Below are 27,396 nucleotides of genomic sequence, written 5' to 3'. Positions count from 1 at the left end.
CATTAAGCAACCTGCAGCCACTCTTGGTATTCTTTCCAAGATTTGAGTGACATATGAATTGATAAGGTCGGTCATTGACCTCACAAGAGGAGTGACAAGTTAGTCTGGATGGAGTATGAGACGGGTGGGTGTCTGCGCGGGTTGTTCCGCTGCTTCGTGTGCGTGTCGCTGGCTACCCTGCTAGGGCTGCACGTGTACGGGTACTTCTGGGGCCCGGCCTCCGACGGCTTCGACGGCGACTTCAGCGATATCAAATATGTCGTCATGCAGCTCACGAGAGGGCTATCTGAGGTGCGCATTTTGTTATGAAATATTTCAGTTATATGATGAATGTTTGGGAACATTTAAGCGTAAGTAGATAAGTACTAGCACTCTCAGGACACTTCATATAAAACACCTCGTTTTACACAGACACTACACATTGACGTTATCGTACATGCGCATCTGTTTGTGTGTGTGTGTGACTTTTGACCCCTATATGATTGAAGACTAATGTAAGACCGAGGGGGGTGAGGTAAATCTAGCTCCGCCGCTGGTGGGGAAAGGAGAGTTGCTATTCTATACGTAGTATTATTGCTTATTCTATGGTATTAGTAAAATTATATGTTCAGCACGTTTTAGCGTATAGAACGGCAGAAAAATAAACCACTGTAATTATATGATCACACGCCCAAAAAGCACGGTAAAGTGTGGTTACTTAGTTCATCTTGTGATGGATGTACTGACTACCCCAATTGGGATATAGTCGTAAGTCGTGAGTTATATTTGTTACGGGATCAACAATGCTTACCTACTAGATACATATCTATCTATATCTATTTAGTTCAAACTACACTGCTGCACTCTAAGCTCTGCACTCGTAATCTATAAATGTATAATTACACAATAATATATTACGTTAATACCTAAACTCACACACTAAACCCTAAAGTGGTGGGCAGAAAGTTTACTAACAATTGGACTCGATGTTGCTATCAGACATGTAAACGACAGATTAGCCAATGAATTTAGCAGCAAATTGGTGGAACAAGTTCTATATCCAGAACCTTCTCCAGGTGAACCGCAAGCACGAGAACCTAAAGACCGAGATGGACCGCATCTCATCAGCTCTACCATCAGTAGCGGCGGCGGCGGGCCGCGCGCGGGAGTCGCTGCAGTCCACCTGCTGTCGGAACACCAAGTCCATCGACGTACATGACTTCGATCGACAGGTGGGTTTGATAAAATCCAGCTCTAAAATCACTTGCGTCCGTCTGCGGTACAACTTTGTTTTGTCTTTGGTTACGTTTAATACCAATTAATACACCCACTGGACTGCAACTTGAACATAATCGTAAACGCATCTGAGACGATTGAAATTACCGAATTCGGGGCCCTGTTCAAACTTTATTTAATACCTATCAAGGCCCACGGATACGTACCTATTTATGTATTTGTGTTATTTACCTATAATATTCTAATACTTACTCTGCGACATCACTTCTTAAATCTTTTTGTTCTTTTCCCTCTTTCAGCACTTATCGCTATCAGCCAACTAGGTTCGATCAATTCTTTAAAGTATAATTCTCTCAGACGACGCCCAGAACCTAGGTTCGCGCTCAACTAGGCTCTGTTGTGTTAAATTTTGTACCAGGTGAGGGCACTCAGCGCTCTTATACCATTGGCTACAATCTTATTAATGCTTTGTGGCTCAGCTGCCTTTGATAGAGTTTAGGTAAGTATGTAGTGCTTATTTATGTATTCCTAGGTCACAGACTTCGCGCTAGAATCAGCAGGCGCCAGAATCATAGACACGGGTGACACAGTGGAGCACATACTGTATGAGTCCCCGGTGGGGTACGCGCTGCACGTGCTCGCCTCCTGGCTGTGCCGCGGCCACGAGTGTCTCAACGCGCGCGTCATGCTGCGGCCCGGGTCGCTGCCGGGGGAGTGCTGGGCCTTCAGGGGAGCCACGGGTGAAGCCACCATCCGCCTGCTCGGGACTGTGCAGGTCACGGGCGTTAGCCTCGAACATATACCCGCACACATTTCGCCAACCAAGTAAGTCCCTCTAAGTACCTATATATTTACCCACTAGATGGCTGTTGAAACTTTTCTGCCAAGTAGTTAATGCCATTTGCGACAAATCTACAATAGGTAAGTCACGTCAGAAAAAGGCTGTTAAACCACTTGCGAATAGGTTACCGATAGTGTATTAGATAGATAGATAAAATACTTTATTGAGCACAATGGACACAAAATACACAATATATAATAATGTATTAGACAATTTTTACTTATTTATCTATGAGTGATGCAAAAGGCCGTATGGACGTAATAGACAAGAGAATAATCAGGTGTCATGAAAGTGCTATAAGACAATTTGAACCTTTGCAGTTGTTTGTAATGAGTACAATTTCAAGTGATGTTGGAAAATTCCACTTGATATCAACTCAGAATCATGGTCTGAATCATCCCTCAAAGTTTACGTTACAACGTCACTTACATCCTGTAGGCATACAAGTCTATGCGCCCTAAAAACCGCGTCACCACCTAATGTGTCGGTCCGCGGTGTCGTTGAGAATCGCCTAAAAGTGGCAAGAACTGATAGTCTTGATCCACTACACACGGGCGTGAGTTTATATTATTAAAGTACATGTAATTGAACAGGGATATATCTTCAGCTCCGCGAGTCTTTACGGTGGAAGGCCTAGAATGTCGCGGGGAACCGTTCCCGCACGACTTTGGAACCTTCGAGTACATCAAGGACGGTCGACCGATCCAGTACTTCTCAGTCACCAACCCCGTCGCCAAGGGTTTCAACATGATCAGGCTACGGATAATATCCAACTGGGGACACCCTGTGTATACCTGCGTCTACCGGTTCAGGGTGCACGGTGAACTCTTACCAGGACAAACGCCTATCGAAGACGACATGCGAATAGATAACGAATAACCGGACATATGCTCACGATTTTCACGGGTAGTCAGAGGTACATCTATCGCAAGATGAACTAAGTACCTACACCTCACCGAGCTTTCTAGATCACCGTGATAGGTGATGAGACGAATAGTTTTTATATAATGTGTACTAGGAATTTTGTAAGCGAAAGATTGTCATTATGTAGGTACCTAATTATTGATATTAATGTTTGTAGGTATTGTATTCTGTGTTATGTCTAGTTTATATGTAAGATTTATGCAGTAAAGTGCGATTATGTATTGGTTTCGTTTCTTTTTTAGATAATACTTCAGTAATTACCTAGCTTAGTCTGGTAATGTGGTGTCAGCGTTATTATTGAGTCGCTAAAGTTCATAGGTACTTACAACAGCAAGCGGTAACAGAGTCGAACGGCGTATCGTGCGTGATGTGTCGGACTCGACTACTTGACCAGATAGTTCCACCGATACGTAACAGATGGCGCCACCATTCAAAAATACAGTCCTGAAACGCGCTATCAAAATTTACACAGTGTGATCTGAGGTGTGACCGTGTGACGCATATTAATTTAATATTTATTTATAAAGGTACATACAACATTAGAGTGTAACCCAATGCGCTGTATGACGAGAATACAATGTAAAAACTAAAATACAAAAAGTAACAATGAATGAAAAAAAAGAAAAATAAAATTATAAATAAGTAACATAAAAAAATAAAAATTATAATTATAAAATTAAAAGGTAAAAACTATCACATAAAATAAAAATAGAAAACAAAACAGTAAATCATTAGTAAATCTTCTCGCAAAAAGCCAAACATTCTCTTCATACACTCTACCATCTATCAGCGAACACATCACATTGTGGTGAGGAGAGGAGACGCAAAGCACGCATAAGAGGTGAATTCGCGTGAGACACAGTGCGCGCGCGCGGCACAGCCAACAGCTGGTGGCTGCGTGCTCTTTTGTAATTGTCCGGAACGAACACCCTACACAACATAGCATATATACAACTTCCAACATGACTCTAGGGATCTTGCCTCCCTCTAGGGTCGATTAAATCTTTCAAATATTTTTCCTCTCAAACGACGCCTTTCGCCGAGGTTCGCGACCAACTGGGCACCCTCAGGCCTGTTGTCTTAATCGTTGTACCGGGTGAGAGTCTGCTGCGCTCCCCATTTGTCCGGCCAAGTTAATGGCATCTCCGGCAAATCTACAATAAGTCACGTCAAAAAAAAACTGGGTATCTTGCCGCCAAAGTGTCTTTCGAAACACGAATTTTCCGCCGCCGCCTATTGTGCTTATGTTTTATTCGTATGTTTATGTCCTTTGTTTTGTTGTTGTGCAATAAAGTATTATTGATTGATTGATTGATTGAATTTTCGTAGCTTCACATAATATAATCGTTTTGTACATAAAATATTACGGTTCCATAGCCTATTCTCCCGCAGCATCTCTGTGTGATTGTTAGTTTCCGAGCTTTATTGTTATATTTTACATAAACTCAGGTATATAAGAAAGAAAAACATTGATTTCCATATTGGACGCCACATTAATAAACTTAAATTTACTTACTTAAAAAACAATAAGACCAATAATTAAAAATATATCAAACACCTAACCTACACATTAAAGAGGGCGTCCAAAAAAAAAACAAATATAATAATAAATATGTTCACGTTATTATTAGAAAACTTAGGTCGTTAATTCAAATTAGTAGATTAAATTAATGATAATCATTCACCCACGTTGCTCCTAAATAGCTAAGTATTTTATAAATAGGACCTGCTACGGCAATATAATTTAAGTACCAAGTTGTCGTGAACGCATGTATACTTTTCAAGAGAAGGTGATGTAACTTTATAATAGAATTAATTTAGGGTATAACATGCGTCACGATACAACGAAATATGGATGCCTGAATCTTACCATTATCTGCCTGCTTATGTTGTTCGGTTTATTACTCGCTCAGTAGGGGTCGTCAAGCCACACTCGCGGAACTTTAGCGCACCACCTGTAGTTGAAAATGATATTATGACACCACTGTTGCTACTGAGTAATTTGAGACCAACTTAGGGAATTGTTAGAGTTAAAAGGGAACATATGTTGATTACAATACATATGAGGTGGTAAGATAATTCATTGTCGAAACTGGTAGTCGGTCAGTAGCGTCTGATTTACTAGATTTAGAAAGTTCTCAGCAAGTGTAGCATTCGGGAAGTCTCATAGCATAAACTATTACCGGAGTCCGGGGTGATTCAACTGTTTCCGGAGATCGGGGTGATTCAACTCTTGCCGGATATACCAGGCAATTCATCTGTTCCGGAGTCCGGGGTGATACAACTATTTCCGGAGACCGGGGTGATTCAACTCTTGCCGGATTTACCAGGCTATTCATATGTTCCGGAGACCGGGGTGATACAACTATTTCTGGAGACCGGGGTGATTCAACTCTTGCCGGATTTACCAGGCTATTCATATGTTCCGGAGACCGGGGTGATACAACTATTTTCGGAGACCGGGGTGATTCAACTCTTGCCGGATTTACCAGGCTATTCATTTGTTCCGGAGACCGGGGTGATACAACTATTTCCGGAGACCGGGGTGATTCAACTCTTGCCGGATTTACCAGGCTATTCATATGTTCCGGAGACCGGGGTGATACAACTATTTCCGGAGACCGGGGTGATTCAACTCTTGCCGGATTTACCAGGCTATTCATATGTTCCGGAGACCGGGGTGATTCAACTCATGCTGGATAAACCAGACCATTGAACTATTACCGGAGTCCGGGGTGATACAACTCATGCTGGATAAACCAGGCCATTCATCTATTATCGGAGTCCGGGGTGATTCAACTGTTACTTGACGGTTGGGGGCAAGCCAAGGATATTACCTCTTTACATTGATATTATAGACGGAAAGAAAGAAACGTTCATTATATAGGGACGCCACAGCAACAAGTATAAAACCAAACCCGGAATAACACATAACTTACTATCTGTACACGTAATAAAACATTTACACAAGAGAGTACAAATAAATAGACAGTAGACGTTAAGATAACAATTTGTACACGAACTGCTAGTCAACAATGGCGGTAGCGTCCTTTACAATTGAGCGTATGGACTGGTCAACAATGGCGGTGGCGTCCTTGGTAAAAGGGCCTCATTCCACTACTTAGAAATTATTCTAGGAAATAAAGTATACTTAGCTTTAGGGGGAACAGCCCATGTGGTTTCTTGCTTCGTGGGATGCGTCTGGCACTGGCACTGGCACGTTTGTCACTAACGAACGAATGTACGGAACTGAAGATGCCGTTAAGATTCATTGACCATAAACTAGATAGATCGCTACTTCCGGATAGGGTTGCCAGTGATGAATATTGGTTGTCAAACGTTATCGCGGCGCTCGGCGCTCGCGACACAAGTTTCGTTATAAAAAATAAATTCGCGGAAACGAGCAAAAATATCAAAGCAACTCGTATAAATAAGTTAATAATATATATTTTTTATGTTCGCCCACCTATCCTTTGCTTTGCGTCGTAATAAATTAAATTTATTATCCTTTCTATGTCCATGCGCTTTGGATAACTTACAAAGGATCGCAGACTGGGCTTGGTCAACCCATTAGTGCGTACAATAGGGCTGGGATGAATATATCACTGGAATCGACTCATTTGAATTTGAATCACTGAGCTTATTCACTGAAATCTTTATTTATTAAAACCATTATATATTTTTTTTTATGCGTATTTAATAATGTACTTGATGATATTAGTTATGTGAAAGAAATGACTTAGTGATAATTCATAATAATAACAAGTTAAGCTTTAGTAGCTTACGATTATGATAGTTTGTAGCATGCGAGTTTTTTTGTATTAAGTACCTAATTGAATTAATATCATGGAGGTAAAACATCATGGAGTCGTTTCCCAACAATTTGTATTTATCTAGTTAATGCTCTATGCTGTAGGCGAATCTACAATAAGTCACAACAAAGAAACAACATAACACGCTCACGACTATATCGCAATGGGGTAGTCAGGGGTACATCCATCGTAAGATGAACTAAATACCCACACCTCATAGAGCTTTCTGTTAATGTGTTTCTGTGAGTTTTCTTTGTTTTACGTCAAAACAAAAATGGAATAAAATGTTTTTGAATAGAAATTGTTTATTATAAAATATATATTATTAATATAATTTAAAATATATTTCAATAAGATAACAATAAACAGAATGAAAATCCAATCTTAATTTAAAATTAAGTTAAATACAGTGTTGTGTTTTTTTTTTAATATGCTAAGTCACTGAGGCAAATCACTAAAGAGCGGTGCATCTCTAGCGCAAGCTCAATGGGGGCTCATGATCACTTTGCTCACATTTTGCTCATGTTAATTTATGTGCTTTGTCGCTTTGTCCACTCCACAATGGGCACATTTTTATAGCATGGCTGCCGGACACCCAGATTAACATCACCCATCTACTGTTGGTTTTGGCTTTCTCTCGTTTTGTGCAAGATACAATGGGTCTAACTGGGCACCTGGCGGTAATGGCTGAAGAGTAATGGATATTTTTTTGAAAATAGAATAGGCCTGCCATTTTTGAGTCAATGGGTATTTTTGTTTAGTGTAGATAAGGAGTTAGAGATACATCAAATACCTATGTAAAGTTATCATTAAGTACTTATTATAATTGTTATAGGTTAAGAACCGTGAATATTTTATGTACTTTTACACTTTAGTACCATGTCACATTAACTTTTTGACAAATCGAACTGTAAGCCTCACTAAATGTTAAATATGTTAATGCGACAGGGTTTTATATAAGTATGGGGTATTTTATCTATAACGATATTGCTCATTACTGACTGTACATACCCCCGGCCAAGTAGTCAATGCCAAATGGCAAATCTTATTGTAGATTAGTCACGTTCAAAAAAAAGTGACTACATATCGTCGTCGTACAGTGAAAAAACCTTACGCCTTTTCGAAAAATCACATTCGAATGTACTTAATTAATGTTTTGTTAACAAAACCTCGTAATTGATAAGCTACTTTCAATTAAGGTGACAATTTGTTAGTCTCAATTTTTACCCGAGTTGAAATCAATTGGAAGAAATCGAGGTTTTGCTGAAGAAATTCACATCAGAATGTGATTTTCCAAAAAGATGCTTTCATAGTTTTCACTATCATCATTATCCCTCCTAGCATTATCCCGTTTTTCAAAGGGTCCGCTTACCTAACCTGAGGATTTGACAGGTCAGGTTTTTTACAGAAGTGACTGCCTGTCTGACCCTCCAACCCGCGACGGGAAAACCAGCCCGATACAGATCAGGCCACATACCTCCGAAAATGTATGTCTCGGGAATGTGTGTTTCCTCACAATGTTTTCCTTCACCGCTGAGCACGTGATAATCATTTATGATCCAAACATGAATTCGGAAACAAATTCGACGATCATTGGTTTAGGCCTTGGATTCGAACCTGCGATCTCAAAGTGAGAGGTAAGCGTTCTACTAACTGGGCTACCGCGGCTCACGGGTTAGGTGGTTTTCATTATAAGGCGAGAATATGTTATTTCTGGGTGCTCAAGGTGAGTTATGATTCGGCTAAGGGGGAGAGAATGTGTATAATTCATATTATGATTCCTGATATACTTAGTTATATTATAATTTATCAGAAAACCAAAGTTATTGCTCAATGACAGAATTATTAGCAGCGCAGTGTGGAATTCCAATGGCCCGCGATAAATCTTTGAGTATCTAATGGGAAAATAACAGTCACCATAACATTTGTACGAGTACATGCCTCTTACACTCGTCTTAATACCTTTCATATATTTCTGCTAAAATGTATTTTATTATATTTAAGAGAAGTATCTTGTTTGTGATGTAATCCTATTGCCTTACAGGTGAGTAGGTAATTTTAATAAGAAATACTTAAGTAGGTACGTAAAAACCATGTGTACCTAAGTGTATCGTTAAAGAGAAAATCTTGAAATGAAATGAAATTTATTTGCAGGCATACCTATAGCATATATATACATAGTATACATAAATATTTAAAATTAATATACATAAATATTTGTAAACCTATAGTTAAATGTACTTATTTTATGTAGGTAGTTCTTTTAATTATTTATTTTGTTAGAATGCACTAACCCGCTATTATTATATTTGTTCAGAATTTTCCTGTACCCAACGAAACCTGGAAGAAATTGCTGCATATTTTATCTATCTATCTACTTTGAAAACGATCTCGTTATCTGTACCAGCTCTATACAAAAGACAAGCGTTAAATCGGGATCATTACTTGCTACTGTACAGAGATCATTACTGTTCACTGTTCAATAGTAAGATTTGCGAAGCTTTCGGCTATTGAAGGAGACTTGATAAATAGTTGTAGTCGTAAAGGGTGAAAGCACCTCTCCATGAAATCTATCCTTTGTAGCGTGTACTACTCAATATTAATGATGTGATCTTACTCCGAATGTCTCTCACAGTCTCCGCTTGACGGGAATTAATGGTCCTCATTTGTGTCCACGGTGCCGTCAGCCGTTTGGTCACCTAGTTTCGTTAAAATTTACTTACAAAGCTCCGCTAGTCCACTTCTTTCGTATAATGTTATAATTTGTCTCACATGCCTAATTAATGCCAATGCGTCTCTTTTGCTTATTTAATCATAGTTGTTTCCAAGCAAGATATCGGTGGAAACATATTTTACTTACTTACACGTCTTTTTTGCCTGTTCTATACTTTACCAGTTTTTCATAATTTTAATCAAGCTTACGTTATCAATTTAACTTATTGTATTGTTGCTTCCACGTTATGTGTAAGGCACGTAGGTATTAAATAATTATAGACACAAGTTGACACAACTCTGCCTACGTACTTATGTGGGCGAAGTGTTTTTTCTTAATACCTAAATTATAATCCAATTAATTGAAACACTCCTGGGGTACGGGCCTTCCCTATGGATGGATAGGGAGATCGGGCCTTAAACCACCACGCGGGCCCAGTGCGGATTGGTGGATATTAACGACTGCTAATGCAGCCGAGACCAACGGCTTAACGTGCCTTCCGAAGCACGGAGGAGCTCGAGATGAAAACTAATATTCGGAAGTATTTCAGATAAATATTTTCTTGTACTTATTATACTTTTTAGAGCGCGAATTTTCCATAGTCGGATTTTAGTTTTTAAACTTATATTTTAGTATTGGTAGGTAAGGCAGTGGCTAGGTAGTTAAGTAGTATAAGTCTACTTAAGTCTACATACGTAAGTTACATGTAATTGTGCCTACTAATGATGTAAGTAGGTATGCCATAACCATGCAGTTTCTCTTACAACTACACATAATTATTACCATTCATTTCAGGAATCTCTTTGCCATCTTAAAAGGTGAAAAATTATGTTCGTTTCCAGGACCTCAAAGTTTCGAAGTAGCCCGTTAAGTGCCTCATTTGCCGCGTCGATACAAAGGGCACAGTGTCCCGGGGCACAATATTTATCAATATTAATATCTAGCCTGGTCGGCTGTATGTCGTCTGTCGGTAAAGGATTACGTCGGCAGTTTACGCTTGGATGTCTCCCTGTGCGTGCTAGCGAGCTTCCGTTTGCTACGGTCCAAGTGATGAGAGTTTGCTAAGTAGTGTTAAGTGGTAAGGATCTAGTGGTAAGTTGTTTTTTGATAAAAAACTATGTATAACTCTATCTATATAGTATAGTAGAGTGCGTATATATATGATAAAAGACTTCATCTGTGTTTATTTTTGTAATACTTAAATTATTTTTTCTAACGACTCTTCAATTACGCGACTAAGGCACTTCAATAGTAAGTATTTACTTTAATATCTTTCCCGGGTTCGAATCCCGGCGGGTAAAAATCATGAAAATCACTTTGTGATCTCTAGTTTGGTTAGGACATACTGGCCGATCACCTTATTGTCCAAAAGTAAGATGGTCCGTGCTCCGAAATCTTTGGCTAATTCGAATTATTGGCCAGTAACCCGACAGAATTAAGTTGCATATCAGCGAGATGCTTATTTTATTCATCCGGGTTATTCATTCGTTTTAAAATTAACAGTGGGCAATCATTTCTTTTTCGGATGATAAGAAAATGGCGGAAACTTAAAATTACGAGGTGTCTGCAGGAATCGGGGCCAATGTTTATTTAATTTGCGTGAGATCTTTTACACACATTCGCGCGAATCGCTCGAACTTATACCACGCTCTGGGCGTTTATGTGCGTAGGTGTCGTTGAGGGATTCGTTTTAAATAGTCTCCGAGGGTATTGTTTGGAAACAGTCTTTGTTCCGCGACATCTCATCTCCGCTCCACTGGCTCCACTAAATGGAGGCTTCAGGAAATGCGATTTTAACAGCGAAAACATCAGAATTACAAGTCATCGCGCTCCACTCCATTGCCTCCAGGCAAAAGGGTGTTGTCGTCCTTACCCTTTCATTTTATACTGTTTTATACAAACAACCAAAATGTAAAGCCCTAAGGAATTCCTTTTGTTACAAGACAGTAACTATTATACAGTTTTTGTCGCATTGATCTGAATTGACAACGTATTAGTGATTGTACCATTACGTTCGTATTGTAAATAGGATTTTTACTGATAAAAGGGTATAATTAAAATGCTCTATCACATTTTACAAAAACAGTCCTTTACAGGAAGCTTACAGAAATTACAATTTAATGTTATGTTCTCCAAATTCCTGCAAATAGGATCGAGTGGCGAGCGCTCATTATGTGACCGGGCCGCGGCAGGTATGGCCGTATGGCGCGAGCAGCCCTTCATAATTTAGAAAAAGAGCCATTTATTAAACTAGAGCCCTTAGTAATTATTGGGACTCCGACATATTCGCTACCTGCCGACAATTTGCCATTCGACCACGCACGGCCCTTTGTCTGGCGGCGCGCGGCGTGGCGCCCTAAAGGGTTCTAATTTTAAACGCGCCGTGTAACTATTTAGCCGTTTATTCGTAAATTTCTTTTTCGCGCTGGTTACCTCGCTGGACGCAATATGGCGCGTTTTTTGTCGCGGGGAAGGGTGAGCAATTAACTGGGTAGAACATTGCCATTGTTGAGCTTTTGCGGTTGATCGGCTATTAAATTTCCATGGACATTGTTCGTACGAGCCAAAAGTAAGCAGATGATTTTTAGTTTTTATTACACGAGATTCATTCCACGTCATGGATGTGTAGGTACATGTTATGAATATGGCGAGTGATCTCAATATCGGCGGGCGAAGTAATATCGGCGTATAAAATTACACGGACCGGAGTCTAGCGAGCAAACAGTGGCGCGCGCGTCCATCTCGCAGTTTGTCGACAAACACGGATCGAATGAATATAGACAAGCGTGTTTGCGAGTGCAGATCGCGTTACCACAACAAATATTGTGTTTATTTGTGCTGCATCGGCCACCGGCGGGCATCGGGGCTCTATAATGCGATGCAGTTACCATGACGACGGTGCAGCCCTTCCCACACGAGACCATAAAAAACAAAAAGGAAAACAGAAAACTCACTCGACCTCACCCCGGTTCCTGTCGACGCGACGTCCGAGAGTTCCCTTCTTTCAAACATAATTTATGGTCTCGGGGAAATAAACATAAAAAATAGAAAAGGAAAAACGACGGCACGCACGATAAAAAAGCTCGTCGTAAAAGTGCGTGAGGGCAGGGGCGCGGGGCGGGGCGGCGCCGGCGGGCGGTAACCCTTCCGCGCCGCCTCCAGTCTCACACCCGCGACTTAAAGGGTTAGGGCGACTAACCCTCGCTATGTAGCCACTTAGCTGTAGATATAGACAAGCGGTCGCCCGTCGCCCGGCCGCGGCATAGCACTACTGGAAGGGGTAAGTAAATAAACCACTGAAACAAACGCTTCAAACAACTACCAGCTCCAGCCATAGTAGATATCATTTCTAGGAGATAGATATTATATCTTCTGGAAAATTGTATTGGCACTACAGGTACCTACCTACTTATACTAACATCCTGTCATACTTAACGTTTGTTTATTTTAGTTGTCGTAGTACGATCGAGAAGCTATTAATGAGTATTATTGTTTTTGTTATGTAGCGTATGTCTTTTAAACCTATTTTTTTTTACTATTAAAATAAGAAAAATAAAGAACCGGCAAGATCTCTATGGGCCATTTTAGCACCGTCAGCGGTCACGCAAGTAGGTATGCATTTCGAAAAACCTATATGATAAAAAGTATTCCCGGGAGACAGGAGATGGTGACGAAGACTACGGTCTGTAACGAGAGTTTGATGTAAATGGGCTGTAGGGTAGCCCGGGGTAGCGTGGTCCAGCGGCGCCCTTGCACCGGCTCCCTCGGCGTCCATCCGTCTCGACCCCACTCCCCTCAACTAAAGAACCACATACAAATATGTAGTCAAGTTTGGACTGTTCTCTAGAGATTGAACCGTTATCGATATCTTCTAAAAATAAGACTTCTCTTATTCTTCACGTCTCAAGAAGTAAGTTAAATTGTACGAGTATCGATCTCCAGAACTGTTTTCATAAACATTATGTAACAAAATAAAAATACACATAGCGTATTCGAACTTTCCATTCCGATTGTCGACCCTTTGAACCCATCGGAGTGAATATAAGCTTCTATCTAAAGTATTATACCAAGTGAATCGAGAAGGTACTGTGACGTAAAAAATAAAACATCGATAACCAGTGGTGCGGTTCGGAAGCTGACCATTTCTCTAGATGATTTTTTACTTTGTTTCCGCCGAGTAGCCGCCGCTTTTTGGCAATCTTATTTATTGGCGATATCTCCCGTTGTCGGGAAAACTCGCATCATGTTAATTTCCTGTGGCAGTCTCGCCGTCGACTGTCGACGCTCATACGACTGATATTAAACGTATTAAAGATATAAGGCGGTTCGCCTTTCAGTACTTTACTTAGTTATATTTAAGTTTCCACTACCTAATCTAAGTATACCTAGAAAATAGCGTTGAAACCCCTGAAGTGATTTACATTTTAGCAAATCTTCTAGAAGAGAGGAGCAAATACACAGGTACCTATTTAAGTTGTATTTACCTTTGACTCTTACTTACGTGGCAGGCACTTATAAAAGTAGCTACCTATACTAAACATTTAAGCCCGATTTTCTAAGTATCAGGCGATGATAAAATGAATTAAATTATGATAAGTTTCTGGCAGTAAAACATAGTGGCGCATGTTTTTGTCGCGGCCTGTCGGGGTCCGCGGCATCAATAACGGTCGCTTTATGCGAAGGGCTCGGACCTTCTTACAAGGGCACTCTACTTATTTAAATTCCCATTTTTGTAACAAATTTACATTAGATTCCACACAAGCCGATATGTCAAGGTAGGCCAGGGAGATGTCCCTTCTTGTGTTGTAAATTGGGGGTCACACAAAAACCGTTGAGCCCTTACCGGACCCATAACGTCCAGCCGCTCGCCCGTGATGGCGGTGAAAAAGTACGGTTCTGCTACTTTATTTTTTTTACTCTTTTGATGTCCGCTCCACCAACCCGCATTGGAGCAGCGTGGTGGAGTATGCTCCATACCCCCTCCGGTTGATTGAGGGGAGGCCTGTGCCCAGCAGTGGGACGTATATAGGCTGTTTACGTACGTACGTACGTACGATGTCCGCTCGATGCGCATAACAATTCGCAATGTATTTTTTTTTGAGATCACATCGATCGCCAGCGACCGGTGTACTGGATGATTTAAATTTTGTAAAAAAATGTAAAATTTGGAGGGGACCATTATAGACACATGCGCGAGCGCGTCAAATCTTCAGCCGGCGCGCGCGGCGCTCGGGGACGCATTATGGCTTTTTTAGCCCGACAGTAGTTACAGGGGAAGAGTGCTTTTTAAAAATAAAATTCACTTTTTAAGAGAAAAAGTGTCCCCGCAGTCGTGTTCAATTGTTGCGTGTCGGATGAGCACGAGTTCGATTTTATGTGTGGCAGGATTTTTTATTGCGTGGTGTGTGCGCGGCGCGGCGCAGGGGCTCGTGCCGCCGGCGTGATAGACATCTTACGACACACACACGTCTTCACAAACCCTTTGCTCTATTGCTTCGTGTCACACCACGCGAGCAAACAATGTTAAGCATTGATATATAAAAGGTTACTATAGTTGGTTAAACATATATGTACCTACTGCAGGGTTGTCATAAGAGTCGCTTACCTACATTTTTTTACGACCACGCGTATGTATGTATTTATGTAACTCTATGTTTAGATAGAAGATTAACTGCGCTTTGAGTAATAAAATAACTAAACAATTGGCATTGCTCTTTTTGAAAATAGTTTGCTTTTGTTTGATGGCATTCATGTCACAATATCTAAATATGTTTTGACGTCACATCTCAGCAGCCAGATTTCACAGAAAGAAAATATCTAACAAAAGCGTAGCCTATACATAGAATCAAGTAAGTATAAGTAAAGTAATAATAAAAAAGCCACGAGTAAGCTTGCGAAGGGCGACACCGAAAGAGGTGAACAAGTCAGAACTACTTTTTACTCCCTTCGGTTGGGAGGGCCGGCCCTCCCCACGGGAGGGTCTCCAGAGATGAAAGTTTTGTGGGGTTACGGAACACACACGCGTGTGAGACAACAAACGCCGTAGTTACCTAACTCTTACTTTAATTGTGTCTTTTCAATCGATACCGCCGGGACGGCCAGTGTAGGAGTACAGTGACAACGAATATACCATTCAAGCTCCATTTATCTACTTTTATAAGCTATTGTTGGACTTTTAATTAAATATATTGATTGCTTTTATACCTTTAGACAATTACGGGAATGAACATAGGAATTATTTTCTAACTCATCATCTGCCTAGCGTTATTCCGTTTTTTCACAGGGACCGCTTACCTAACTTGAAAATTTTACAGGTCCGGTTTTTTACAGAAGCGACTGCCTGTCTGACCTTCCTGCCCGCGAAGGGAAAACCAGCCCAATACAGGTTACGTCACATACGTAATAATCATTTCTGATCCAAACACAAATTCGACAATCAAATCAAATCAAATCAAATATACTTTATTGCACAAAACATACAAAACAAATTTACACAAATGATGATAGATACAGAAAATCAACAATCATTGGTTTAGGCCTGTGCCTGCGACCACAATGTGAGAGGCAAGCTTTCTACCAACTGGGCTACCGCGGCACGGCAATTATTTTCTAACTAATAAATTAAAAAAAAAACTCGACTAGTTAGTATATTTAGTGTCTATAATATTAATATTTAAGCCTGTAGATATAGGTACTTACCTACATACACTCGCCTAATATAAGAAACGTGTAATCCCACACGTTAGTCTTGATATAAGTAGATCAAATTAACGTATAAATAATTAATTTCGTACTTACTATGATCAAGGCTTGTGACCACGTGTCGTACCTACAGGGTGTTAGTGACATCGTAACTAATACTGCGGGGGATGATTCAGCTCATGATTGTAAGTTAATATCAAGTGGAATTTTCCGTCGCAAAATTCATTGTTTTTGAGGTTTTTTTTTATTATTTTCAATTCTTTTCTTTTGCGATGGAAAATTCCATTTGATATTAACTTAGAATAATGAGCTGAAACATCCCCGTCAGTATTCGTTACGATGTCACTTACACCCCGTACAAGTACGTACTGGTAGCCGTACGAATAAGGGGGGGTGGGGTTGGGGGGGTAGATGATTCAGACCATGATTCTGAGTTGATATCAAGTGGGTTCTGCAGGAAAAGACATGAAAATTGTTGTGTTGCCTTTTAATTATTTTTAGTCCATACTTTTGCGACGGAAAATTCCACTCTAGGAATCATAGTTTGAATCACCCCTCAAAGTTTTCGTTACTATGTCACTAACATCCTGTATATTGCCTGTAGTATCTTTATTAATTCAAATTACTTTTGCACCAATGCCTACAATCTACTGTTTTACAGAGCTTCTGGGAGATAAGTAGGTACCTGCTTTACCTACGTTTATTTACTCTTGTAATTATTACAACGAACAGCCTCTGTGGTCTAGTGGTTAGAGCGTCAGGCTCACGATCTGGAGGTCCGGGTTCGATTCCCGATGGGGACATGGTCGAAATCACTTTGTGAGACTGTCCTTTGTTTGGTAAGGACTTTTCAGGCTTGAATCACCTGATTGTCTGAAAAAGTAAGATGATTCCGTGCTTCGGAGGGCACGTTAAGCTGTTGGTCCCGGCTATTAGCCGTAAAAACACCTTCACCAACCCGCAGTGGAGCAGCGTGGTGGAGTATGCTCCATACCCCCTCCGGTTGATTGAGGGGAGGCCTGTGCCCAGCAGTGGGACGTATATAGGCTGTTTATGTTATGTATGTATGTAATTATTAGGAATTCATCTGCAACAGTTTACTTATGTATTAAACGGTAGTAGATGTTTTCTTTGTAGACCGAAATTTTAGCTATGCTTATTCTTTACTAACTATACATTCCCATACTTACCTAATTATCATCACTACATAGTATAAAACAAAGTCGCTTTTTCTGTCCCTATATCCCCATGTACGCTTAAATCTTTAAAACTACGCTACGGATTTTGATGCGGTTTTTTTTAAATAGATACTTAGTTAGGTAGAGTGATTCAAGAGGAAGGTTTTTAATATATAATAACATCCATTAAATAGTGGAGAAATATTTTGAGGTTTTTAATGTGACGTCGCTAGTATAATATAAACGCTCGAGTTTCAAATAATGATCTATTTACCCGAGTGCGGCGAATCAAAAGGGAGGGTTCAGTGTTTGACCGCTATGTATTTATGTCTCACCTAACTTCTAACCACCAGTCAGAATTTAACAAATGAGGTTCTTTGTCAAGATTCAGGTTACTGTTTTTGTGACATGCCCCTTCCAGCCCGCAATTCAATTCTATATTTTTATCACTGTCACTGTGTGGGTTGTGAGGTGTATTACCAACCTCATCAAACCTGGTAACGATTACTCACTTACATCAAGTAAGTAGTAACCGGGACCACCGACTTAACGTGCCTTCCGAAGCACGGGTCATCTTACTTTCAGACAATCAGGTGATCAGCCCGTAATGTCCTGACCAAATTGGGGATCACAAAGATGATTTTTGTGATATGTCCCGGGATTCCAACCCGGGACCTCCGGATCGTGAGCGTGTCGTATTTCGTAATCATTTACAACGTGGCTAAGGCACAGCACGCCTAACGTGCCTACAATACATGTATTGTATGGTACCTAGTAAGATAACGGTCACATCCAGTCCACGAAGGTCAGTCATCTATTGTGTAAACTGATCAATTATTACAATACAGATGTACGAAATACGAACAAAATTATAACAACGCATCTTCGCGGCTCTAGTAATAAAAATGAAGAAAATGAATTGCAACCATGTTCCCTTTTAGTGTGTATGAGTATGTGGCAATATGTGTGAGTGTGTAGGTAGTGCGTGTGTGTGTGTGAGTGTGTGTGTCCCTTGCGTCCGGCGCCCTTCCCTTGCAAAAAGCGGACAATTGCAATGCTTTGCATAATCAATAGGTCCATCCATTGTGAGCCGTGCCGATCTTAGGGTGGAGTAAATAAACTGCCAGAGAAATATGTAAAGGTTACTCGTATGTGATCTGATCACTTCATACAAAGTTGGTGTAGGAAGTTGGTTTGTAATCTCACATTCGCTTGCATGTAATACCACCAGTTACTATCTCAAATAACGTAGGTATTACTCTTAAAAGATCTTAAAATATTAATATGGCTTTTAATTCTAATGCTTCTACGAGTCATACGATATGCATAATTTATTTTTAGTTCTTGAATTTTCACAATCGATTTTTCATGTTTTATGACAGTCGTTGATTGAGGGGAGGCCTGTGCCCAGCAGTGGGGCGTATATAGGATGTGTATATTATGTTATGAAAGTTAGAGAAGTCAGGGCAGGATTTGAAATTAGTTTCTAAAGACTTGAAGATAAATCGCAAAAATCGGAGAAGACTTACGACGGCGGCCGTTGTATGGCATTTCTGTACCTGCTTATAAAACAACAAATCATTCCACTGAGATAGGCATTTCCTAGAAATGCGATCGGATATCGTGATATCGCTCGATTTTCCTCACATTAGAATTGAATTGCTGGCCGTTTGGATTTTGATTTATTTCCGAGTTCACGAACATTATTCTTAAAGTGTTAACAATCAGATACAGGACGATCGCTATCTGTTTTCATTTTCGAACAATGCCACATTAAATCTTTATTAATTCGACGACGTGTTAATATTAATATGTTTTTATTTAATTTTATTGGCTCTGATATATCTTAAAGCTTCCGGGAAGCAAGGTTTGGGATCACATCAATAGGCATCAAACTAAGACATTAGTATGAATCTGTATATTTTATACTTCACTTACCTAAACGTATTAGACAACCGTTACTTTGCACACGTGTGTTTTTTTAGTATTCTACTAAACCCGCTCAGTCATTTCAAAGGGATTTCGAGTTCTCCAAAAATACGGAAATCATCGGGCGGAATATTTAGTTTTGTCATCGATTACGCAAACTGTTTCAAGGGTGCGCTGCGTTCGTCCATTGTGAAAAAATATGAGAGCGTATATAAAAACTGCATGCAGCTGTCAAGCGGCACACATGCGAATTGTAGCGGAGCGGGGTTGCTAGGAGCAGAGGGTCGTATGTGGCGGTGCGGGCGGCGGACGCGGGGCCTTGTGGCCGGGGGCGAGCGCTCATGTGCAGCGCGCGGGGCCGCGACCCTCGCACATACAGAGGGAAGGGTTCTCCGGCATCAATCCGGCGGGAAGGGTTCACACGACTCGCGACGCGGACGCCGCCGACGCGCAAGCGCACGCGAACTCGCAAAAAACTTGCACAATGCACACAACAACGCTGTTTTTGTTGTTAATACAGCAGATTGTTCGTAAATTTCCAAAAAAATGTAATATCATCAACTCGTTCACGCCCGGCCTTTCAAAGGGAGCTTTTGAAGAGGGAACGAAAAATTGTTAAAAACTGGTAAAAAGTGGGTCAGAAAGGGGTGCTTTTGAAACTAGTAATCACTACCTCGCGACTATCGATTGCCGTTATTATAATAAAAAAAAATCCTTTCGAAATCGACAGTTGTGAATTGGGATCTTTTATTATTACGGATAAAATAATAAGCGAAAGATTTGTTCATTCACGTGAGAAGAATGAAGGATCTAATTGCACATTTCTTTGTCAACGATCGAGTTTTGGAGACCGTCATTACGGAAACTTACCTACAAAAAAAAACTCATTAAAATTTATGTGATTCACCAAGTCTTTTAAAAACAATGGCCTTAATTAAGATAATACAAATTAAAATTATGCAAATTGAGTCCGTCTATTAAAGGGGCGATTTTTTAGTGAAGCTCTAGGGGAATACAGAGTTCTTTGGAGCGCGGTCTACAAAATCTACAAATCATATAAATGGCTGTTTTACACCAAAACCGTGATTGTTATCACGTATTTTCCCAAAAATGGTGCAAAAAATGAAATCTCAATTATTTATAAATTAGTTCCGCGGACAGCCGGCGTATTCATCCCTTTATCAGTTTTCAATCGGCGATATAAAGCGATGTAAAGGGTGCGCTTTGATTGTCACTAGGTAGCTTTTTATACTTTTTTATTTATTGTCGCCGAGCGATTTATGGTCTCTCCTCCTTTATAAATAGAATAGACACACCATGTTAGGATAATGGTCCTTGAAACCGCTAATAACTACCACGGTTAGAGTTGTATTCTTGGGATTAATATACTTATTTGTGGAAGTTATTTTAAGTACATATATATTATTTTGCCAAAAATAAAGAATCCAGCTAGTAAATTCAGTTACTTTTTACTAAACGTCAAAATACGAAATCACAATGGAATTTATATGAAAAAACTACTTGTGACGTCATAGAAAAACGTGACAAAATGTCGCACACATTATTACATGTTTCTTTGTTAAAATTCATAAATAAGTTAAATAGAGAAAATAAAACGTTTTTGTCACTTGTAGATCTGTCTTTATTTAGTAATTAGAATTTCATAATTTATCTTTGACCTAGGAAACTAGGTACCCAATTCTTAAAATGCAGTCAAAGAAAGTTGTTGTAACTAATTGTTTATGATATTTGTTCGTTTAGCTAGCATAACATTCCAGGTAAAATGGTATCCTTTGAGCTTTGGTATGCAAAAGTAACTCCTGACCTCGCAAGTCTTTTGTTTTCTTTAATTGGCACATTCTGTTCAGTGCACCTATAGAAAAATAAAGAACGGCCTTAATGATTACTGAAAGCAATTTATTCGGAACCCTTTCTACCTGTGATGTGCAATTACACGATGTTTACACGCGCATTATGCGTTAACCCTTCCAAACCCTTCTTTTGTGCGTTTTTTCTATGCTGCACTTGTGCACCGGACGCGTCGGTAATTGAGCTTGCACCGACTCGCACCACGCAACACAACACAACATACGTCATCAGGTAAGGGTTAAGTTTCACTTTTTACCCAACCCTTTTTTACCCGAGACACGCGCAACTTATAAAGGATTGTGGATATTAATAACTCCTATGAATATCATAGGGTAGGTTTTTGTGCGACACAAAAAATATCAGATAGCTGTGACAGTTGAGCTAAACAACTTTCTGTGGTCACGTCACGCTGTTTTTTGAGCCGACACCTGTTACTGGATTATTGAATTTGATAAACCGACATTATTGCTATTATAATAAAATATAATGCGAGTAGATAGGTTTCTTCGTATTAGCTTTGCCTAGAATTATGTTCATATCCAGTTTTTAATGCCTAACGATTATTAGATAGATTCTAAATATTGTAATGTTTTAGTATACAAGCGACCTTTGCTTTTTGTGAAGTTTATTTAGGTACTTACTTACTTTGTTATCGCCGCTTTAAATTGTAAACCTTCTAAGTGCCTTCATGAAAAATCACAATTTGATTATCTTCAACAAAACCTCTATTTCATTCTATTCATTTAATTTCGTGTAAAAATTGAGATTACAAATTACATTAGAGTATATTTGATTTGATTTGATTAGAAAATAGCATGTCTATTAAAAGGTTTTGTTGACTAAATCACACCCGAATACGCTTAAGTAATCACGTTGGTTTTCACTATAACGTGACTTTATGTTCTTGCGATTGCAAGGTGGTTATAGCCTAGTTATTCTTAAATAAGAACTAGTTATGGCCACTTAAGCCAAACCATTTTAATAAAGTCAGTTTATGTTTTATTAAATCACTCAAAAAACCTCTTAAAACAGCAGATGTAGAGACACATTGCCAAGGAATGGTTATCGATTACCGTATGATCCAATTAATCGATATCGAAACGATCGCTCGTTTTGACCCTTAACGGCACTCGAATAGCTCTATCAGTCTATTCGAATTAGGGTTATACGATACCTCCTGTTTTTTCCTAAGCGTAGTTTCTTACCCCTTTTTTAATCGGATTTCTAGGCGCGTGTGTGTTTTTTATGCTTCGAGATAAAAAAGTTCAATCCACCTTATTGCAGCCGTTAGGGGTCACTTTTTTTACGTTTCCGTCGGCGGTAGGTGAATGTTTTAATTAGATAGTTGTCTTCCTCGACGTAGGGTTATAATTGTGGATGCTCGTTTATAACTCTGTTAGCATAATTTAACACAGTCCAGCGCGTGTTGATTATATCTCGGGATGGCTTACATATTAAGGCGGATGCAGACATTGCGAGGCATGAACCGCGCACGCGTTGTGTATCTTCATATTCGTGCCGAGGCATGTGCTGTGCACGTATAGCGCATTGCGAAACTTGCCTCGCAAGGATTGGGTGACATGCCTCGCAATGTCTGTATCCGCCTTTAAATACACCCAGGATGGGCACTCATTAGTTTTCTGTAGTCCTAGACGGATTATTTCTAAATACTTGGTAAACATACATACATAAACTCACGCCTATTCCCCACCGGGGTAAGCAGAGACTATAGAATTCCATTTGCTTCGATCCTGACACACTTCTATTGCTTCCTCCACATTCATCAATCGCTTCATACACGCACGCCGGTTCAGAGTAGACCGTACTAAACCTTTTCTAAGGAAGTTTCCTTACTTTAATTATCATTTTACCAAACTTGGTAACTAAATCACATTTCAAATTAAGTACCTTCATTTTAATTACATACGATTTGTACAGCCCCTACGTTATCTCTAAAAAATGATAGCGTATTTTATGAATTGTTCTTAGTATGGGTATTTACCCATTATATTTAGTACACTTAAATAAGTGTACTTAAGAGAATATAAAAACAATACAGTAAGGACTTAGTACGTAAAGCAGCCAGTTAAGTGAAAGGAGCATAATAAAAATGTACTTACAAAGTACCTACCACCTGACCAATAAGACGGACTCACTGTTATTAGGATTTATGGACCTGTATTTAGGACTTCCTTGGTAATTTTACGTCTTTTTTCAACGTGACTTATTGTAGATTTGTCTCAAATGGCGTTAACTACTTGGTCGGACAAATGGGGAACGCTGAGGGCTCTCCCCCGGTACAAAAGTAAGACAACAGACCTGTGGGTGCCCAGAAAGTTTACTCGACTCAATTCTAGTTATTAATTTCAGGAAGTATGTGACAGTAGCGGAAATTCGCTTAATGAAATGGATCGCCGAAGAAGAAAAAGCTTTGGAATGTCATTAATATTCACAACGTAACTGGAGGGATTATAAAATAATAGGAGTAATTTAGGAAGGCACGCGTACCCCGCCTTCACCCCGCGCGCACTCCGCCCGCGCCCGCGCCGCGCCCGGCCAGGAATTTCTTGATAAAGATATGCATGGCAATATGCTTTATTACATTTTTTCAAGTGACTTCACCCGAGATATACATAACTCAGCGTTTTAGGCCACTGAACCAACATTAACATCGGGCATGTCAGGGGAGCAAGCCACTGAGGCTGCAAAATTTCTAGACTAATGGGAATACCTATGTTATTCCAGCCTTATCTAAAACGCAACAGGATTAAAATAAAAATACCCAACAATAGTAGGTACCTAGGTCACATCAGGGTTAATTAATTACTGAAGTAGGACGTATCACTATAGGAGATAGTGATACTTAGGTATTCTTCATTTGAATCGACCATGTTTAAAAATAATAACATAAAGGCCCTGTTATAGTAGCAACAGTTTCTTACAAACATAAAAAACTATGGCACGAGTAGCATTTTTACATTTGTTTTTTGTCTAAGGTAACCCTATCATTAAATTCGATTAAAGAATTGTCGTTTTTTTCGGCAAAAGGACGTCAACGGCCATAATTAGGCGGCTTGTAATTACACCTTGTTAGTTTTCCCTCCTTTTTCGACCATTAGGACGGCTTCGTCCAGTAATGTAAATTAATTTCAGCCCTATTTTCAAATTCCACTTTTTAAACGTTAATTACATGTCACGTTGTTTCAAAGTAACGCTGTTTTAAATTGTGAAATGTGGGGCTTCGTTGTATTCTGTATGATTTCTTATGAAAAATGATTGACAACGGTTTAAAAAAATCACAAAATGGAAAGACAAAGAACATGGCAAAACGGTTATGCAAACTGTGGACATTCTGCGAATTTGAATATTGAGACGAACTCTTTTGTTGTCGATAAAAAATAGAATAGAGAGTACAATAGCGGGTAGTTTGAAAAGGAGCAATATTTAAATGAGCTACGGCTCATTGCTCATTGCTTTCAATTGTCGACACGCTTTTGCCAATTTTGGGAAAATATGCCAACAGAGGTTTAAAACACGAAGCTCTACAATTTTTACGGTGTGAGCAAAATCAGGTTGCGTTATGAAAGTGGTAAAAACCGTGCCGCTTTGGTGATTCGTATTTTGTAAGTAGATACTATTAGACAGAATGACAAGTTTAGTGATAATATTTCAATAAAGATAACATTTTACAATAGCTTCATTGCGCGGTACGAATTAGATCTGTCAAAAGTATAGGAGCCAGTGTTGTGACGGTAACTAGCATACCTAGTAATGCGTCAATCGAGATTAGGTCGATCGATTCTGTTCAAACAGTACCTACCTAAAGTTATAATCACAAAAGACATAGAAGTTATGGGAGATTCCATAACTTTTTGTTTTATAAACCTAATAAATTTATCCAGGTCTATTTCTCTCGTGTGGGTTGTACGGCCAACGGTGGTGTTGGTAAATGTATTTAAATCATTACACGTCAAGAAATATAGGGTCGTCATTACTTTTAGAAACAAATGTTATGCATTTGCGACATTTTGGAATTTTTATTCATATTTTTTACTTGTGTATCTTACTTATTGAGCAAACCAATAATATTATTGTGTGTGTTGTGAGCCAGAGTCACCTCATCAACCCTGTAACCGTGGTAACCTGGACCAACGGCCTTCCGAAATAATCAGGTGATCAGTCGTTAACGTTAGGACATTACAAGGTTAGGAGCAAGCTAGGGATCACAAAGTGATTTTTGTGATATACCTCGACCGGGATTCAAACCTGGGATCTCCGGATCGCGGGCCTAACGCTTAAAACTAACCGCAGCGCAGAGGCCGTTTTTTGCACTTAAACAACGAAACAAAATAATACAAAAAAATCGTTATTATTGTGGCCGTGTCCTTGTACCAAAACCGAATTGTTAGGGATTCGCAGACAAAATCATAAAATACAACATAATTTACCCCAATAAGGAACTGAAGGTGTTTTGTGTACTCACAGACAATACTGCGGTCGAAACTGTAACGTCGACGTACAAAGTAACGTCCCGTAGTGTTGCACTAAATACCAGGAAGCTAACTGGCTGGCCAAATTACCAATATTATTTCGGGAACTGGTGCAAATTGTTTTATTTTTCCCTTCGGACGATTGGTCCAATAAAATTGTAAATTAAACTGATGAGAGCTTTTTCTATTTTTTAAACAATTTATGTTGTCGTCATCCGTTTTCCTTCGAACGTATTGCTCTATGTTTCGTACAAAACGATAAACATATCTTCCATTTTGAAGTCAGTTAAAATACTGTTCATTCGGCTCTCAAGAGAAACCGTTTTGTGGATAAAAAGGTATATTAAGTATGTAAGTATATTAAGTATACGTAGTATTTAGTAAGTAGGTAAGTACTTAAGTATATTTTATTTTCTGCATAAATCTTGAAGGTTCCCAGACTGGTGTCACGTTACAAAAACAGCAAAGTAGTGAATCAAACAGTAAGACTAATTAACGACTTACCAGTATTTTATATCAAAACAACGTACTTATAATAAAATGTAGGTAGGTACTTATCTACCTATTAAAACAATATTTCAGTTAACAAACTACAAGAAACGATCCGATGTCAAACAATATTAATTCAACTGTAACGAAACTAGCTCCACATAGTGTGAGCATGTGAGAGAAGTAGGCATTCGCCGCGGGATAGGCTGATCAATCATGGGGCTACCCCTTCTAACATCCTAACCCGCCCGACGGCGCGAAAACAAACCGTTGCCAGGCAACGGGGGCGGGAGCACCCACTCGGCTACCGCATCTCCAACCCCACATATGACACACAACTTTGCTTCCCGAGGTACCTACTCAAATACTCAATGCATGGAGTAAAGGTAATAAATTATGGTAGATCTTTATTCTGTTTCAGCCGTTTCGACGATGTTGTAGGACGTTTCGATAGTTTTCGGACGGATAGATAGGACTTTAACTTGCCTATTAGATAAAAAATCTTCGCCTTTTTCAAACGATTGGCCACCACTATCTTTTAGATAGCGTGTTCTCTTTCTACATGAATTGGAAATACAACAATGTATATTGACTTTGTCTTAGTATACAACTTATCAAATTCAATGTTACTAATTCGTAACTAAGTGTATATTTTCAAAACACTCCTAACCAGGACCAAATAACCGACGAAATCTAGTGAGAGTTCCGAAGCAAGTTGTTATGTTTGTCGGTGTAATTGGGGAAAGAAAAGAGAGGTCCCGGCAACGCGCGGTGATCCATCATCCCGCCGCTGACCGCTGGAGGGGGCCACCCACTCTTACTTTTCACTTTCTCTACATATTTTAAGGAGAATAAAACTTTTCCTTCACCCCCGCTTTATTTTCCCGCTAGAGTTGTAATAGACTCCTCGCCGCAGTTTCAGATTCGATTCGAGCGCAAATCGCAGCTGTCTCGTTATCACTCGTCTCACGATGACGACTCGGGACTCGATGTAAAATACTTTTATCTCAGATTGTAATCCTGTTGGGACTCAACTTTTTCTTCCTCGTGTAACCTTTTACCTTATTTTCGCGATAAAATTAATGTTCCCACATTACATCTGAGTAATCAAGTTATTTTTGATCGATGATCTGTTTATTATCTACATTTCTCTAATTATGAAAATCGAACTTTACTTAAACTTGGATAATATAAGAATATTATAGTTAGAATAAGTTTTTGCGTTATAATATAA

General features: G+C 39.5%; 2 protein-coding genes across 2 annotated transcripts in view; one reads left to right on the top strand and one right to left on the bottom strand.

The window, feature by feature from the left end:
• The window catches only part of LOC126366202 (uncharacterized), a 261,987-nt gene that overhangs the window by 74,645 nt on the left and 159,946 nt on the right, over positions 1-27,396 (bottom strand). The window lies entirely within an intron of this gene.
• Positions 109-2,935, top strand: LOC126366408 (SUN domain-containing protein 2-like). The gene is made up of 4 exons (XM_050009516.1): positions 109-291; positions 1,056-1,211; positions 1,748-2,040; positions 2,650-2,935. Exons 1-4 carry the CDS (start codon positions 109-111, stop codon positions 2,933-2,935), a joined length of 918 nt encoding a protein of 305 aa, XP_049865473.1.

This window comes from Pectinophora gossypiella, chromosome 4, assembly GCF_024362695.1.
Source record: "Pectinophora gossypiella chromosome 4, ilPecGoss1.1, whole genome shotgun sequence".
Classification (NCBI taxonomy): Eukaryota; Metazoa; Arthropoda; class Insecta; order Lepidoptera; family Gelechiidae; genus Pectinophora; species Pectinophora gossypiella.
The sequence above is the reverse complement of the archived record's forward strand: the minus strand, read 5'-3'. Positions and strand labels throughout refer to the sequence as shown.